General features: G+C 47.1%; 1 protein-coding gene and 1 pseudogene across 3 annotated transcripts; both read right to left on the minus strand.

Annotated features, from left to right (window-relative positions):
- The window catches only part of LOC119361909, an 11,937-nt pseudogene extending 7,187 nt beyond the window's left edge, over positions 1–4,750 (minus strand).
- A 1,807-nt stretch (positions 4,751–6,557) lies between these two features.
- LOC119361910 (disease resistance protein Pik-2-like) lies at positions 6,558–10,619 on the minus strand. Of its 3 annotated transcripts, none has more exons than XM_037627080.1 (3): positions 10,504–10,619; positions 9,410–10,404; positions 6,558–8,930 (listed from the first exon to the last, which is right to left on the minus strand). In XM_037627080.1, exons 2-3 carry the CDS (start codon positions 10,363–10,365, stop codon positions 6,941–6,943), a joined length of 2,946 nt encoding a protein of 981 aa, XP_037482977.1. In that variant the 5' UTR covers positions 10,366–10,404; positions 10,504–10,619; the 3' UTR covers positions 6,558–6,940. The 3 variants fall into 3 exon arrangements, with proteins under 3 accessions (XP_037482977.1, XP_037482978.1, XP_037482976.1); XM_037627081.1 differs by having other exon boundaries at positions 6,558–6,861; positions 6,931–8,930; positions 9,410–10,596; XM_037627079.1 differs by having other exon boundaries at positions 9,410–10,596.
- Between the last annotated feature and the right edge of the window lie 7,314 nt (positions 10,620–17,933).

Here is a 17,933-nt window from a genome sequence, read left to right on the forward strand (position 1 = left end):
CGGGCCTCACCGCTCGTCGCCGCTCACTCCCGCCGTATTATATTTCGACAATTGGAACCCATGAACGTCCGTATAGAATTAGATTAGTAGTAGTATAATTTGATTTTGAACTTAGGGTTGAATCTATGGACGTCCATGAACCAATTTTGTACTTAGGGTTGAAGTTTGATTGCTAGAATTAGATTAGTAGGATTATAATTTGATTTGGTACTTAGGGTTGAATCCATGGACGTCCATGAACCAATTTTGTACTTAGATTAGTTAAAGTATAATTTGATTCTGTACTTAGTGTTTAATCCGATTATACTTACTATAATTTTATTTATTAGAATAGAAACAGATTTTGTACTTAGGGTTGAATTTTTTGTAGTGTTGTATATGTTTTAGTGTAGAACCGGATGCTAGTCTTTTGTGTTGATTTAGTAGTAGAAACCGATGAATTAATGCTTTTGTAGAATGGCACCACCATCACCACCATGTGAACTTTGCAAGTCAACACAAAATCATCGTTTTAGTGTAGAATTTTAGTAGTGAAATTTCATTTAGTGTATAATCCATACTCAATAGAAGTTTAGTAGTGTGTAGAATCCACGGAATGATTATGTGTACAATCCAATTTTGATAGTGAATTTAGTGTACAAATTTAGTAGTCTACTTAGCCATTAATTATTGTCACTAATAGGAAAATGGCGTCATCACTACCATGTCGACTATGCAAGTCAAGGTGCGCCAGCAGCCTTGCAACTGGCATGTTGTTGGGTATCTATTTCCAGTCGAGTTTTGTTCCTGCAGCGTTAACAAATTATATAAACCTTCTAACAGTTATTTCTTTTGTTTTTATTGCTATTATCATTAATGCATTGTGTGTTTTTCCTTACACAGATTGTCTCAAGCAATGTGAAGCTGGAATTCAATGAGCTGACAGGAGATACTGTGATCTTCGAGGCTCCCGAGGGCCCTACACTTTGGAGGTCCAAAAGGGACGAAAGAAGTCCTAGACAAGAGGAGATGGTTGGGATTGTTTCATCGTCCACATGTGTCTCTCACTAGGGGTGAATTGGTCAACTTCTCCTTCAGAGGACGAAGACACAGGTGATACGTCTCCAACATATTTATAATTTTTTGATTGTTCCATGCTGTTATATTACTATTCTTGGATGTTTTACAATCATTTTATAGCAATTTTATATCATTTTTTGGGACTAACTTATTGACATAGTGCCCAGTGCCAGTTGCTATTTTTTTCTTATTTTTTACTTCGCAGAAAATCAATACCAAAGGAGTCCAAACGCAGCAAAACTTTTTGGTGATTTTTTCTGGACCAGAAGACACATGATGGGCCAAGAAAGTACCTGAGGGGGGCTTCCCTCCCTCAGGTGAAAGCCTAAGGCCATGTTGCAGAGTCGGGAAACGGCGTTGTTCCCGTGTGGCTTCCCTCCTTGAGACATCGTCTTGAAGAATTGGTCCCCTTCGATCATATTTTGCTGAAGCTAGACATGCACTACATCATAGTTGGCGGGTGCCCGACTAGTGATGCGAGTGGTCGGTGTTGCGACTCATGTGGCAATGATGATGTTTACAAGAAGAGATGGGGTCATGACATGTTCTACTTTGTCACCCGCATGTCGTTTCCCTGGGTTTGTCTTTGCGTTTGCTTGTTCTGTGGTTGTGAAGTCGGAGCTGCAAGTGAATCACAATGAAGACTCTTGGTTGGTCATTGTGGTGAAGCAAGAGTTACTTGATCGGGGAGAAGTAACTATGGTGTCAGTTGCTAGCAACCTTGACGGAGTTTCTCTCTTCAGTGATATGTGGGTCTTTGCGGGCAGCCAGATCGGTTGGGTGCCATGTGTTTTGTTGGCGTGATGTACCGGTTTCACCTGATTTTCTACTAATTAATTGGATAATTATCTTTTTCTTAATTAGCGAATGGAGCAAAAGCATCTTTTTTTTTGGGAATGCCATCATGGCTACTTTATTGAATTGGTAATATAGTTACATCGTTTGCAATGGCATTCACCAGAAAATCTGGGGGGTTCATCGACCCACTTACAAGAAGAATTACTATCATAAGCGTATTTTGCTAAAGAGTGGGCTACCTCATTAGTTTCACGAACACGCTGCATAAATTCTACAGATCCTATCATGCCAACAAGGATAAAACAATCTGCGTAGATAGCCGATGTTTCGCTCCATATCCTGTCATGTCCTACACATGCATTGATGACCTCATCTTCTTAATATGCCCTTGTATGCTATTATCATTTTGAACCGTTAAAACGTCTTACATTTAATTACAGAAGAGGTAGTAAATAAGTAGATAGATACTCGCGCATGGAAAGGCAAAGCAAATAAAGAAGGAAGGAGACAAGATCACGAGAAGGACGCGTAAAGAAATCCCTACTCCCACTTGTATGGAAATAATAAAAGGACTTGACTAACTTCCACACGTCTGGAGGATTGCAACACATCCGCACTATTTCAAAAAGTAACAGGAGCGAGTGTGGTGTGCGAGCAAATTTCTAATTCATTTCCAAGTCTGCATGCATGCATATAAAACAGAAATGATGGCATTAGCAAAGATTCTAAATAAATTCAAAATGCAAAATGTTTTGTAGCCCAAACCGTCGGTCCGATTGAAAAAATGTTTTTACATAAAAGAACCGTCTCGACGAGACCTTCAAAACAAAATCCCATGTTGATATGTTCCGACGAATTTTTTTCCGAATAAAAAGTTATCACGTCTCGGATATGCAAGTTATCACGTTTGTGGTACATAAGTTACCATGATGTTTACATATAAAAATTCCGCGCATAAAAATGATTTCTTTTAAATTTCTCCCCACATGCAAATGCACTTAAAGTGCAGAAAAACTAATGTCATCATAGATTCACTTTATTTTGAAATTTCAAAATGTTTTGTAACTCAAACGGTCTATTCGGTTCAAAATCCATTTTCACAAAAAAATCTGCCATGGCGAGACCTTCGAAACAAGATCCCATGTTGCCATGTTCCGACGATTTTTCTTTTAGGTCAAAAGTTATCATGCCTGAGCTAAGTAAGGTATTAGCTCTGTTGTGCGTATATTACCATGTATTTTACACACATTCTTACCGAAGTATATTTTCAAAAACTGTTTTCATGGGTAAAGTTATCATGGTGTTTGTACATAAGTTAACAGACCCGAGAGCCTGTATTACCATGTTATTTACAGAGTATGTTTTCAATAACACTTTTCCATGGGTCAATAGTTATCGTGGTGTTTGTACCTAAGTTATCCGGTCTAAGAGTGTATCTTATCATGCTTTTACACAAAAAGTTATCGGTGGTATGTTTTCAACAACTTTTCCCCACGTGTCAAAGTTATTGTGGTGTTTATATCTAAGTTATCAGGTCCGGGATCCTATGTTATCATGCTATTCACGCAAAAAGTTATGGACAGTTCTACCTTCCGACCCTTCGGTATCATGCCATTGACACATAAATTACAAGGTATGTTTTAGAAAAAATCCCTCGGGTAAAAAACATAATCACGGGTGTTTGTGCGTGAGTTATCAGGTATGTGGTGTGAAATATTACCATGCTATTGACATAGAAGTTATCGGGGATAAGTTTTCAACAACTTTTATCCTCATGGGTCAAAGTTACCACGTGTTTATAGCTAAGTTATCAGGTCCATAGTATGTATCTTACCATGCTATTTACACAGAATTTACTGGGGTGTATTTGAATGCCTTTTTCACATGATAATTTTAACAAAGAGAAAACATGATAACTATACATGAACGACATGATAATTTTAACAAAGAGAAAACATGATAACTATACATGAACGACATGATAATTTTAACAAAGAGAAAACATGATAACTATACATGAACGACATGATAATTTTAACAAAGAGAAAACATGATAACTATACATGAACGACATGATAATTTTAACAAAGAGGAAACATGATAACTATACATGAACGACATGATAACTACAGAGGGTATCTCAAACTGACATGATAACTACATGGGGTGTCTCAAACTATAATAACATACAAGGAAGATTCAAAGCAAACTATACATATTATATCATAAAAAAGAAATGCAACATAGACAACTAGTTGCTTGGCTAGTTGGTTAGCGTGGTTAGTTTAGATGTCTTAGCTTGCTAAGGTTGAGAGTTCAAATCCCACCTTGTACACTATTTTTTGCCTGGGAAATTAGGATGAGAAAAGGACTGACAAAATCATGCAAATTAGGAGGTGACCCACTAATTGCCTTTCAAATTAGGGCAACCCATTTATTACGGGATAATCATGCCAACGGTAACTCATTAATTACGGGATAATAAAGTTGCCTAGAATTATGATCGCAGTTAAAACATAATCCAATCACCATTTATTACGGGATCGTGGAGAAAACGGAAGGGAATTAACAACTGTCGTACGATTAATAAGCGCCGTCCGATCCGAAATGGACGCGATCCGAGTCGTGCGGATCTGTCGGAGAATTCCTGCCGACTGGATTTTAGCTTTCTCGATAATAAAAATACATACGCAGTTCGAAGAAATTCCTATTGTTTCACGCGAAGTGAAGGGAGTAGGGAAGCGCTGCGTAGGAAGAAGACAATTGATCCTTCCATTTTTGCAACCTTCCAGGGAGAGGAGAGGGAGCCATTCCATTTGGTAGAGAAGGTTAGGAGGAGGAGGGTGAACCGCGGCCGTACCTGAGGGAGGAGGAGAAGCAGCGAAACGGTGGCGGAGGCGGCAGGCGGAGGCAAAAATAGAGGGAGTATGCGCGGGGCATTGCGTAGCTTGTATATTTATCTATACTCGCCGAGGTAGGTGCCTGCCCGTCTAGGCTTGCGGCTCCACCTCCTCTGCCCCATGATCGATCGTTCTCCGTGTCGAGTACTCAATGCGGGATGAAGATGACGGCCACGCGCGCGTCCGCATCCTTCGCTTCGCGTCAATCAATTCCTCGTGGTTTGCCCGCTTGAGTCTTCCATTGTCCCATTCAATCAAAAATGCCTTTTTTCTTTTAGAGAAAAATAATTTGAATTGCTTACCACATGTGTCACGTGGTAACAAAAAGTTTCTCCACTGCGTCCGTCAATTCGCCGCTGCCCTTCCTGTACCTGTACGGTTAGGCAGCTGGCTATGCTGGGTTGGGCAGCAGGCCGAAAGCTGACAGGCGACGCCGACCCTTCCTGTACCTGTACGGTTAGGCAGCTGGCTATGCTGGGTTGGGCAGCAGGCCGAAAGCTGACAGGCGACGCCGACCCTTCCTGTACCTGTACGGTTAGGCAGCTGGCTATGCTGGGTTGGGCAGCAGGCCGAAAGCTGACAGGCCACGCCGACCCTTCCTGTACCTGTACGGTTAGGCAGCTGGCTATGCTGGGTTGGGCAGCAGGCCGAAAGCTGACAGGCCACGCCGACTGCCCAACTGCCGACCGAATCTCTTTTCTCTGATTTCCTTCCTTCTTTCTTCCTCGGAGGCTGATGAATGCCAATCCACGTCAAGTTTTGAATGCCAAAATGCCAATCCATATCAGACATCACACCTGGCTTGCCCGCCCGCCCGAGTGGATATCGATCCACATCACGTATCCATATTTCCGTGTTGCATATTCTTTTCCTTTTTTCCGTATGAATAAAGTAGGTGAGCTACACGCTTTCATATATTTTCTTCTTCTTTCTTCGCGGAAGATCGGCCGAGTCGCAATCCGTCTGATATGCTCATTGTGTGGTTTGATTATTGCAATAGAATCGTCATTGAAAAGGCATCCTGCAACAAGACCCTTGTTGAAGAAAAGAGCACATCTTCGCTCTCCCGGCCACCACCTACGATTCCGGCGAGTACCGGCGGCAATCGATGGCACGCACCCGGGGTCGCCTCGCTCCACTCCTTCCTACCCTCTAGCCGGACATGTCGGAGCAGTCGCTGAGCATCCGCTTTGTTATGTTATGCTCCAAATTCAAGTACAAAGAGAAAAGCTAACTTCTGACGAGCGAGCGAAGCGAGGCCCGTCGCCGGTAGGCTTGGGCCAAAGCGGAGCGTATTGACTTAGGTCAGTACGGATCCGCTTTGGTACGGATCAGTATTGACCTAGGTCACCTAGGCACAGTAGATGCCTACAAAAAAGAAAGATGATGCCAAGCATTTCTTTTTTTTTCTTCTCTCCTACAAAAAAGAAAGATGAGGCTGCCATGCTACCCAATGAATATCCAATCACTAGGCACAGTGGCCAGCCCACAGCGTATGGAATCAGAGTGATGCCAAGCTGTCTGTTCGAACGGACTGACACTAGCCTGAGCCAACTCGAGCGGACGGACATGGCACTGCTAAACTCTCCCGGTGCTAGCTTAGCCTGCATCGGTTTGTCTCCGGTTGTTTAGTCGACTCTCACCATTTCTCTAGAGTTTTAGACCGGAGAATATCCCAATGGAACAGTCGGCACCAATTACCACATATGGACCCAGATGCTTCACAAGATTAATTCCTCACAACAACATTCCTCACAGATTTGTTCCCCTCCACTGCCGCTTTACAAAATACAGAAACCATGGACAAATAATTCTCTCATATCTTCGTTATATTAGAACATGTTGAACAATTTAACGATTCTGGTATAAGATGTCCCATCGTCTTGAATGAAATTTACAACAACATTTGCGTCAAAGAGAACTACAAGATCTCGGTAACTGATTATCAAATTTGCAGTGCGCGCGCACACACAAACACGACGGAGAGAACATTTAGGTATTCAACACAACTGTCATACAACGTACCTGGATGAAGCACCATCCTTCTTTTCACAATATCATCCTTCCTTCTTCGAGAGAGTAAAGCATTCGTGGCGTGAAATATCTGAGAACAGGCAAGAATGAGAATGTTTCCAACTTACAGACTTGCAAAGAACCACAGCCGGGCTCTTACTTTGAATCGGTCACTGATCGAGGATTATCTTGGGTGCCTTGCCATCGGTCCTCCTCTTCACTGCTGTCTCCACCTCGTGCTGCACCTCTTTCGTCATATATTCACCGTCTTTGTCCTTCAACGTCAGATGCACCACCTTGATTCCCGCAAGGTTTTCCACGCCATAGAGCCCCTCCAGCATGCTGAACTGTAGCTCAAGCCTCTCCAGCTCTGGCATGGCATTCTTCGAAAAGCTCAGTACTGGCAAGAGAGGAGCAAAGAAGCGAAGAAGCTTAAGGCTCTTAAAACCAGCATTTGGGATTGTGATCTCCCCATCAGAGGACAGCTTGTTTTCTGCTAGAATAGTCAGTGTTTCAGAATCCTGCTTCTCTGCCCTGAATGAGAAGGTGAGGGAGAACAGTGCATCTAGATTGCTAAGGAGCAGCAAGTTATCTGTCCGGAGAGCTGTTACTGAGAGGGTTAACTTGGTGAGAGCAGTGAGTTGTGTGATCCAGCCAGGGAGCTGAACCATCTTGCCAGATAACTCGAGGGCAACAAGGAATTTTGGTGGTGATGACAGATCATCCAGTGAATTGATAAACTTGGATGACTCGTCATCAATTATGAGGGTGTTCAGAGAGTAGCCCCCAAGGTACTCGATCGAGGAGCTTAAATCTTTGAAACTCGGATCGTCGCTCATGGTGCTGAGCTTGTAGATGGCAAGCTTCCTCAGCTCAGTCAGATGATGCAAGTCAGCCAATCCCCCAACAATCTCAATCCCTGACAGTATGCGCAAGGCCTTCATTTTCTTCTTCTTGTTCAACTCTTGAGGAAGCTTCAGTGCCCTTCTTGTTCTTTTATCCCCACCAAGTACGTTTACCAGTCGTTCAAGCTGGCATACGGTTTTAGGCAACTCAACAACACTTGTCTCTCTAATGTCCAGAGTCTCGAGGTTCTCAAGCTTTCCAATCGCTTTTGGAAGCTGTTTAGTGTCACTTCTTCGGAGGCTGAGATACTTGAGAAGAAGCATCTTGCATATCTCCTCTGTATGATGCGCTTTGAAACCTATGCAGCCTTCAAGATCCAGGACTTGTACAATTCCAAACTTGAATGAATGGGAAGGCAGTTGGTTCAAGCTCCCAAACATGGTCAGTGATCGGACATGAGACAGGTTCATCTTCTCTGTATCATTTGCACGTTTGGAATCGCTTTCCTGGAGGGACAGCCGGCGGACCTTGCTGCTAGGTAGCTGCATAAGCCAGTTACCACCAATCACAGTGATGAAATTTTCTTCACTTGCCTTCGCTACAATGTGTTCAAGGACCATGTCGTGGACTATGCATTTCTTCACCTTCCCATTGCTGCTGTGCTCCACTGGTCGGATGATCTTCCTCCTTATGAGATGATTGAAATATGTCTCTGCAACGTCCTCCACACTCAGGCCCTGCTTCTCAGCAACGAAAGCTTCAGCTATCCATCGCCTTGTTAAACGCTTCCTGCTGATTCTCTGGCCCTTTGGAAATATGCTCAAATACAGGGAACAAGTTTTGATGTCAGCAGGCATGTCATTGTAGCAATGACTCACAATCCTACCAACTTCCTCCTGGTTAAGATCTCTCCCACCATCTTTGCCATGATCTTTCCCTAACTCTGGAAATAGAGAATTGCAAACCTTCGACCATTCGTCCTCTGATTTGTTCGGGTTGCAAGCCACATGACCAGCCATGATAACTATGGCCAGTGGCAGCCCACCGCACATTTTCCAGACTTCCTTTGGAACCTTATCAACCTTGCTTCCTTTGGATTCAAAGAAGGCCTGCTTAAATAGCTTCTCAGATTCTCCAATGCCAAGAGGGGAAACTTTACGAGTATGATCACCTTCTTCTCCTCTGCGTCTTGTGGCAACAGCTTGAAACCGTGTAGTAACTATTATTCTGGTGCGCTGCTTGCTTGAAGGAAGTGACTTTCTGATTTGGTCCCACGTTGCTGCAGACCAAACATCATCAACCAAGACCAAGTAACTGCAAGAAAAGAAACCAAAAGTGGGAGCAGAGATTGAGTTTTGAAAAAAACAGAGCAGAGAGTGAAAGACCAGCAAAAACTAACTCCTCTATCTGAACTAAATGGTTGTAAAATTCATGTCCATAAGACAGCACTACTTCCCACGTTTTTATATCAGAATCAAATGATGTGGGGAGAGGAGCACAATAAAACTGCGAAGAAACAAATTGGATAGGCGGGGATTCCGGCCAAGTAATCATTAATTTCATCAGCTAAAACAAGAAGTTATGCAATGAATGAAATGTAACTGTATATCCAGAACTAATCCCTGTCCCTGATTGATGTATAATGCTTGCTATATCATGAGTACCAAAAGACCAATTAATTAAGTAAACCATGTTATCTTGATCAGTTTGTAATTCATATTACACATAATCAGGATTGTACTCATTAAGCATTGATCAGAGAAAGCAATAAGGGTCCGATGTGTGCAAGGTACCTGCTGTCATCAAAGTGTTTCCCGAGATCTTTCTTGAGCTTATCCAGCTTCGTCTCACCACGTGTTTCCTCTGACGCGCCGGCGCTGCAGCACTTGGCCGCCAATGCCGAGGTGCCTCGCTTGAGCCGGCCGAGTACGCCTCCGCCGGCTTGCTGCCTTTGGCCGCTGGACTGCGGCATGACTTGATTCTTGATGTTGGTGAGGACAGCGTTGATGTCGGAGCTCTGAGACACGTTGACCATGGCGCGGTGGTCGAATTGGTCCCCAAATTTCCGGTACAAGGCGGTGGCAATGGTGGTCTTCCCCACCCCTCCGAACCCAACAACATACAGCACGCCGGAGGTGTTCTTGTCGTTAGTCAGCCACTCTTCCAGCTCTTTCATGTGGTCCTCCACCCCCACCGGATCCTTCATGGCGACGAGCTCAAGGCTCGCCTCCTGGTTGTCGGCGGCGTCGAATCCAGCAGCGGTGCCGTTTCCGGCATGAGAACCCTCAGATCCGCCGGCAGCCTCCGGGTTGTTGACGCCGTACCTCTCCCGCCGCTCCCCGATCTGCTGCGCCCGCATCTTGAGAACGGAGATCTTGGAGGCGACGTCGCGGCGAGGCCACCATGTGAGGACCTCGTAGACGCTGTTGGCGAAGTAGTAGCAGCACATGTCGGACCGCAGGCCGTGGAGGCGGTGGGCGGAGTCGTCGATGCAATCCTCGATGTCGTAGGTGATGTCGCGGATCTGCTTCATCCAGTCCTTCATCCGGTGGCCGTGGCTCTGGACTTGGCCGGCGCTGACGGCGGTGAGGTCGCGGAGGAAGGACTGCATGCTGGCCAGCTCGTCGTTGATGTACTGGAGGTCGCCGTTGACGCCCCGGATCAGGGTGTACTCCTGGGCGAGGAGGACGCCCAGCTTGCCCATGACGGACTTCATCGTCGCCTCCGAAGCTCCCACCACCAGCTCCATGGCTGCCGGCCTTGCTGTTCGCCTGCCGATCGAGGAGAGCTGTGCAGAGATTTGGGTGGAAAACAGAGGATGGTTAAGTTGGAATGGGTGAGGAGAAGCAGACGATTCAAGCGAAGCCCAATACGTCGACTAGGAGACCTGCAAAAAAAGAATCTGCGGAGGAGGCGGCTGCCGGCGGCCGGATTGAAGGTGCCTCTGGCCGGCGGCTGCGGCAGACCTCTCTGTCTGTTAATTATTTGGGGATTGGATTTGGGTTTTTCGGCTAGCACAGCACGGTGGCCGTCACAAAACGGGAGGACATTGTTTTTTAGTATATCTTGTATGTATGAAATTTTTTTAGGTATCTACATTTTTAGATTATACTGTACAATTCATAGGTATTTACATTGTAATTTTTTCGAAACTAGCTGCCCGTACATTGCTATGGAACAATAATAAATTATATAATTAAGGGATGTTCGGTTTCAAAATACACCCACATCCAGTTTTGCTTAAGAGAATAGTTCTCCATACACGAATAAGAGATCGAAAACACTAGAAAGCTGATGCCGGAGCTCTGAGACACGTTGACCATGGCTCAGTGGTCGAATTGGTCCCCAAATTTCCAGTACAAGGCGGTAGCAATGGTGGTCTTCCCCACCCCACCGAATCCGGCAACATACAGCACGCACGGAGCTGTTCTTGTCGCTAGTCAATCACTCTTCCAGCTCTTTCATGTGGTCCTCCACCTTCACCGGATCCTTCATGGCGACCAGCTCAAGGCTCGCCTCTTGGTTGTCGGCGGCGTTGAATCCGGCAGCAGTGATGTTTCCGGCATGTGAACCCTCAGACCCACCGGCGGCCTCTGGCTTGTTGACGCCGTACCTCTCCTGCCGCTCCCCGATCTGCCGTGCCGTCACAAAATGGGAGGACATCGTTTTTTTAGTGTATTGTATATATGACAAATAAGATTATAAAATTCATAGGTATTTACATTGTAATTTTTTTGAGTTAGCTGCCCATACATTCCTACGGAACAATAATAAATTATATTATCAAGGGATATTCCATTTTAAATGCACGCATGTTCGGTTTTGCTTGAGAGATAGCTCTCCATACACTGAAATGGGGTCGAGAACACTAGAAATCTCACGCCAGATTTTTAAGCGTGACAAATCTGCTGTTTTTCAAGGCAGTACATATTGACGCGGTGATGACTAGTTTAGCTTCAAGCGCAGCAATTTTCTGATAAAAAATAAATTGAAGCAAATTTGCAATGCTCGTCAACTCAATTGCTATCCTCAGAGAACATAATTTGTCATTAAAAAAATTTGATTTGCCATGATAAAAAATCTAACGTCGGATTTGTAGTGGAGTCCCAAAGAATATATGGATTCTTAAGAAGAGAGGAGCCGTGGTGTTATTTTTTGCCGCACATGTTGTTAGTCTTTCTTTGTACCTCTCCCATCTCCGCCTACCACCCAACCTTGGTCCACTTCGTGTCTTTCTACTGTAGCATGCAGTTTTCATCACGTCAAAAACATCCCATTTCCAATAGCTCACTTATATGAAAAAAACAATAACATTGATAGTGTCCTAGTACTATACTCAGTACATCAAGAAATGAGGAAAATTCAACAAGATACACTGAGCGACATCTTATTTATACTTAGGTCCTCTTTGATTTATAGGATGGGAATATCATAGGAACAGAAAAATGAGATCACATATATCCCAAATTTCTATAGAAAAAGATATGTCATTTGCAGGGCCGTTTCTGAGAATTTGGAGGCCCGGTGCCATATCAAAGTTCAGACCCCGGTCACTAAGAAAAGTTGTTAGGGAAAGAAGTATTAAAATTTACCATATGCGCAACACAATTTTTTTCAAGAGCTATGTGGTGCAAAAAAAAGGTGCAAAATTATGAACTAATATCTACCAATCTGTATTTTAGTTGGAACGACCAATCTTTCTGAAACTTTTTCCCACAAAACTTCAAGTTCATCTCCATTACAGAATTTCAAGCACAATTTTGAAGTGCTACCTTTTTAAAAATAACTCCCGTCCATTTCATTTTCATTAAAATGAAACCACCAAAAATGACCGTTGTCCTTTGGTAGTTGAAGTGATATTGTAACAATTTAGGCGGGGAAATCCACATCAGCAAGTAGTGTCATCAATGATGGCATTGGGAAGACCAAATGCAAAGAGTGAAAAAGGCATGCGTCCCCAGAAAGTAATCAGGCTAGTCGTAATGCCAATTAGGCAATTTTGATGAGGTGGCATGTAATTAAATAAAAAAAGAGATGGTGGAGTATCATATCATGATACCGTATCATAACAAATGCTATGCTAATATGTGTCATGCATGACAATAATAAAGTCATCTATGATACTATGCATTAGGGAGGTACGTAGTATCACACACTAGTATTATATACATGATACTAACTTATAATACTACCCACTACAAGTAGCCTCAAGCGAGAGAAGACCAAAAGACCTGGAAAGGTTATCAAGGAGTAAATACTCTGCGTAGTATCACACACTAGTATTATATACATGATACTAACTTATAATACTACCCACTACAAGTAGCCTCAAGCGAGAGAAGACCAAAAGACCTGGAAAGGTTATCAAGGAGTAAATACTCTGCGTAGCTCGTGCTTTGTGTTCCCGAGTGAATTGGCTACAATTTCTTCATTTATAGATCGCTGCAGTAAAAACTAATTTGGGGGCCTGTGCAGTTGCACATCTTGCACATGTGCCCGTACGGGCCGGTCATTTGATTCGTAGGATAAGAATCTTATCTGAGCTACTATTTTTGTTTCTTTGAAATGTGAAGGATAGGAAACAATCCTACATAGAAATAGAAAGTTCATTCCTACTTCCTATAAAAGCATGGAAACCATTTGTACAAACCAAAGGCTCTCAAAAAAATTCCTATGAACCAAAGAAGGTCTTATTATTCTATCAACATTCCAAATTGCCAACACAGTTTGTAGTTCTTAAAATACATCTCATGTTTTGACAATATATGGATAGGCAACAAGACTTCTCCCCTTCCCTCTTGCAGTAAAATCATGTGGTGTGATCGTAGTGGTCTTAGGCAACATGATTAACCTTCAAATGAGAAAATGATAATTTAATGGTCAAATTCTTGCTAGTAGAAACAGGAGGACATCACCTTATTGCATTTTATGCGAGAATATTACCTTGGTTTACACAACTAAGTGGAATATGACCCGAGCCTCAAGCTCATACTCCAAAATTAGCAATCACCATTTTATTCTCTATGTACATTAAGTTGGTCTAAAATGTATGCCGTGTATCATGAAATTATCATTATAAGAAGTTAACTGGCAATATCAGTGACATTAAGACATTCAAGCAAACATATAAAGATCTAACGATCAATAAGAGACGTACAAAATCATTTCACATGCCATGAAGGGCATGCTTAGAGCATCTCCAGCCGTCCCCCCAAGAAGCCCCGCCGGACCACTTTTTAATCGCCGGTGGTAAAAAAACCTCCCAGCCACGCCCCTAGACCCTCGATTTTCGCCGGATTTGGCCTAAACTAGCGTCGGCCTTCCCACCCCAAACCTAGTCCATCGGGGAGCACTCGGGGGCGGAGAGAGAAGATTTTTCATGCACTTGGCCCACAGTCAGCCTCCCACTCTCTCTCTCCTCCCTTTTTCTCTGGGTCCCACCCACTTGCATGCCCACTCTTTTCGTTCTCTCCCACCAAATCCCCTCGTCGCCTGGTCACCACCACACGGAGTAGCAGCGGCGAGCGCTTGGTCGTCTTCGCTCGGGGGCTATGAGAATGGACGCGCGGTGCAGGCCAGGGGCGCGGGGCCATGGCGGACGGCGCGGGGAGGCGGCGGACACCCTCGACCTCCTTGTCGTCTCCTCCGGCGACGATGGCGCCACACACCACCGCGGCCTCCAGGAGCAGGAGCCGCACCGTCTTGTGCACGTAGTCCTGAGCGGGAGATCGGCGCTGCTGCGCCTGAGCCCGTCGTCCAGTACACGCCGCCGGCACCGCTGATGCCTTCTCCAACCGCAGTACCCGGAGCGCGCACTAGCGGCCAAGCCCCCGTCGCTGTGCCTTGCGACCGACGGACGCAGCAGGGCGGGCAGCGGGGCGGCAAGCAGGGCGCGTGCTTCTCCTTCTCTCCTCCGTGCGGGGAGGCGGCGGACGCCCTCGACCTCCTCGTCGTCTCCTCCGGCGACGTTATGGGCGGGCGCGGGCGGCGAAGCCTGCGGCCCCGTCCCCGAGCGCGGAGGCCACGGGCGCCCCGGCACCGGGCGCGCCGGCCACGGCCACGGGCGGCCCCGGCCACGCACTACAAAAAAAGGACACATCCGTTACATTTTGGGCCGAACGAATTTTTTTTCTGTCATACATATGACACTTCTATGACGATAATTGTGATAAAACCCGATATCATCATAGATGTGGTGGGCTCCTACTGCTATGACAAAAAATCATGACAGAAAATGGACTTTTCGTCCTGGGCGGGCCGGAGACGCAGCTGCATGACATTCTTTGGACCGTCCATGACGGAAAAAACCGTGGTAGAAGCGAGGGGGAGGAAAATTTCGGGGAGTTCCCGGTTACGGAGGGAGGTCGGGGGCCGAGCGATGCGCATTTCTCTCATACACGTACGTGCGTGTGTGCGAGGCGTTGGCTCTAACTGAACCCGAACGAGGCGTTGGGCTCTAACTGAACCCGAGCGATTGCACTGCAGGCTATGCATTACTGAACCCGAGCGATCGATCGATGGCTATTAACTGAACCCGATCGAGCGATTCCTTCGCTACTGCTGCTAACTGAAGCCGATCGATGCTGCCTCTGGGATGAACAGTGAGCGTTGCGGGGGGTTTGGATGAACAGTGAGCGGTGGCGTTTGCCTCTGGATGAACAGGACCCCATGGTGTGGAGGGATGGATGAACAGTAGACGGTGGAGGGGTGCCCGTGGAGGGGTGGTTGAACAGGACCCCGTGGTGTGGAGGGCTGGATGAACAGTAGATGATGGAGGGGTGGTTGAACAGTAGCCGGTGGAGTAGCGTGCGGTGGAGGCTGGATGAACAGGAGCCCGTGGAGGCTGGAGGAGGTCGACGGTAGCCCGTGTGGAGGCTGGAGGAGGTCGACGGTGGAGATGAACAGTATCACGTGGAGTCCCGTTTTGCGGTATGCCACAACCCTCCCGATGAACAGGACCCCCATTTCGACCGTAGGAGGTCCGTTTCGTCCGTTTTGCGGTACGCCACACCCCTCCCGATCAACAGGGCCCTTGTTTCGACCGTAGGAGGTCCGTTTCCTCCGTTTTGCGGTACGCCAGACCCCTCCCGATCAACAGGACCCCGTTTCGACCTTAGGAGGTCCGTTTCCTCCGTTTTGCGGTACGCCAGACCCCTCCCGATCAACAGGACCCCGTTTCGAACGTGGCCGGTCGAACACAAGGCCATTTCCTCCGTTCTGCGGTACGCCAGGCCTCGTTTCCATCGCCTGTTCCGTCCAAGCCGGTTGGCTCCCATGCGTTCCGTTGCCTCCCGATGAACACGACGCATTCCGTTGCCTCCCCATGAACACGACGCATTCCGTTGCCTCCCCATGAACACGACGATGACGCTGTTTCTCCGTTCTGACCCAGCCATGTACACGAGCCCTCGCCGTACGTATGCCCGAGTAGGCGTTCGAGACCCTGCCCGTATGTACGTACGTGGCCGTATTTTCTTTCTTGCACCCTGGCCGCTGTACATACGTGTACATGCTACGTGCGTGCCTCTACTACGACACGTGCGCGCCTCTACAACGACCAATATGTACGTACACGTTCGCGACCAGAATGACAACGCTACGTACGCTTCGACAAGGTGGGTCCCGACTGTCAGACACTTCCTTGCGTGCGAAAATGTAGCTGGTGGGTCCCAACAGTCAGAGGGGAGAATCGTTTTTTTGCCCGGACGCACTTCCTTTGCGTGCGAAGATGTAGCTGGTGGGTCCTAGCAGTCAGGGGGGCGAATCGTTTTTTTTTGCCCGGACGCACTTCCTTGCGTGCGAAGATGTAGCTGGTGTGTCCCAGCAGTCAGGGGGCGAATCGTTTTTTTGCCCGGATGCACTTCTTTGCATGCAAAGATGTAGCTGGTGGGTCCGAGCAGTCAGGGGAAACGTTTTTTTTGCGAAATACGGTGGCTCGTCCGGTGGGTCACCGCTGTCAGGTGGAGGAATCATTATTTCGCGCATAATAAGGAGGCACTTCCTTGCTGCGGCCGTGAACCCAGCTTTCAGCCTCTCCACGTGCAGTCCATGTCCGATGGAAGTCGTTCCTTGACCACGTTGACCACGCCGCGCTGAGAGCACCACGGCGGTGGACGACGGCGAGGCCTAGGAAGGGGACGACTCGGAGCCGGGGAAGACGCAACAGTGGATGCCCACATGAAGAGGAGTATGAGGGTTCACTGGTTCGACTGCGGTGTGAGGCTGCTGTCGCCGTAGAATAACAGGGGCTGTGGGTGAGTAGAGGGATGGCCGGGCCAGCGGTGGGAGTAGTAGGGGGCGGTGAGGCCTCCGCGGCATCACAGCCAGCCACGGGAGGCATGAGCACGCGGCACGACCGGCGCTGGTTTGGGCGGCTGGAGCAAGAAGACCAGAGGTTGAAGAAGCACTACGGCCGTTGGATGAACATCGTATGGTAACAGGAGCTAGAATCGTTCATATTGACTAAGTTGACAAAGCCCTCCGTCCCCGTCAACTCGGTAGGCCCACAAGTCAGCCTCCCACTATGCTGGGTTCCAGCTGGCAAGGGGAGTATTCATTTTTTTGTGCGTAATAAGGAGGCACTTCCTTGCGTGCGAAGATAGCTGCTGGGTCCGACATGTCAGCGGGGGGCACTTTTTTTCGCGAAATACAGAGGCCCTTCCGGTGGGTCCCAGATGTCAGGTGGAGAAATAATTATTTTGCGCGTAATAAGGAGGCACTTCCTTGCTACGACCGTGGACCCAGATGTCAGCCTCTCCACGTACAGTCCACGTCCGATGGAAGCCATTCCTTGACCACGTTCACCATGTCGCGCCGAGAGCACCAAGGCGGTGGACGACGGCGAGGCCTAGGAAGGGAACGACACGGAGGCAGGGAAGACTCGGCAGTTGTTTCCCACCAGAGGGGAGTACGACTTTACGAGGGTTTACTGGTTTGTCTGCCCTCGCTGGAGAATAACAGCAGGTGTGGGTGAGTAGAGGGATGGCTAGGCCAGCGATGGGAGTACGGTGGGGCGGTGAGGCCTGCGCGCAGCACAACCGGCCGCGGGGAGGAAGGAGCAGGCAGTCCCGCTGGCGCTTGTTTGAGCGGCTGGAGCAGGAAGAGCAGAGATTGAAGAAGCACGACGGCCGTTGGATGGACATCGTACGGTCACTGGAGCTAGAATCGTTCATATTTGACTAAGTTGACAAAGCGCTCTGTCCCCGTCAACTTAGTAGGCCCACAAGTCAGCCTCCCACTATGGTGGGTCCCAGCTAGCAGGGGGAGTATTCATTTTTCTGTGCGTAATAAGGAGGCACTTCCGGTGGGTCCGAGCTG

Source organism: Triticum dicoccoides, chromosome 2B, assembly GCF_002162155.2.
Source record: "Triticum dicoccoides isolate Atlit2015 ecotype Zavitan chromosome 2B, WEW_v2.0, whole genome shotgun sequence".
Classification (NCBI taxonomy): Eukaryota; Viridiplantae; Streptophyta; class Magnoliopsida; order Poales; family Poaceae; genus Triticum; species Triticum dicoccoides.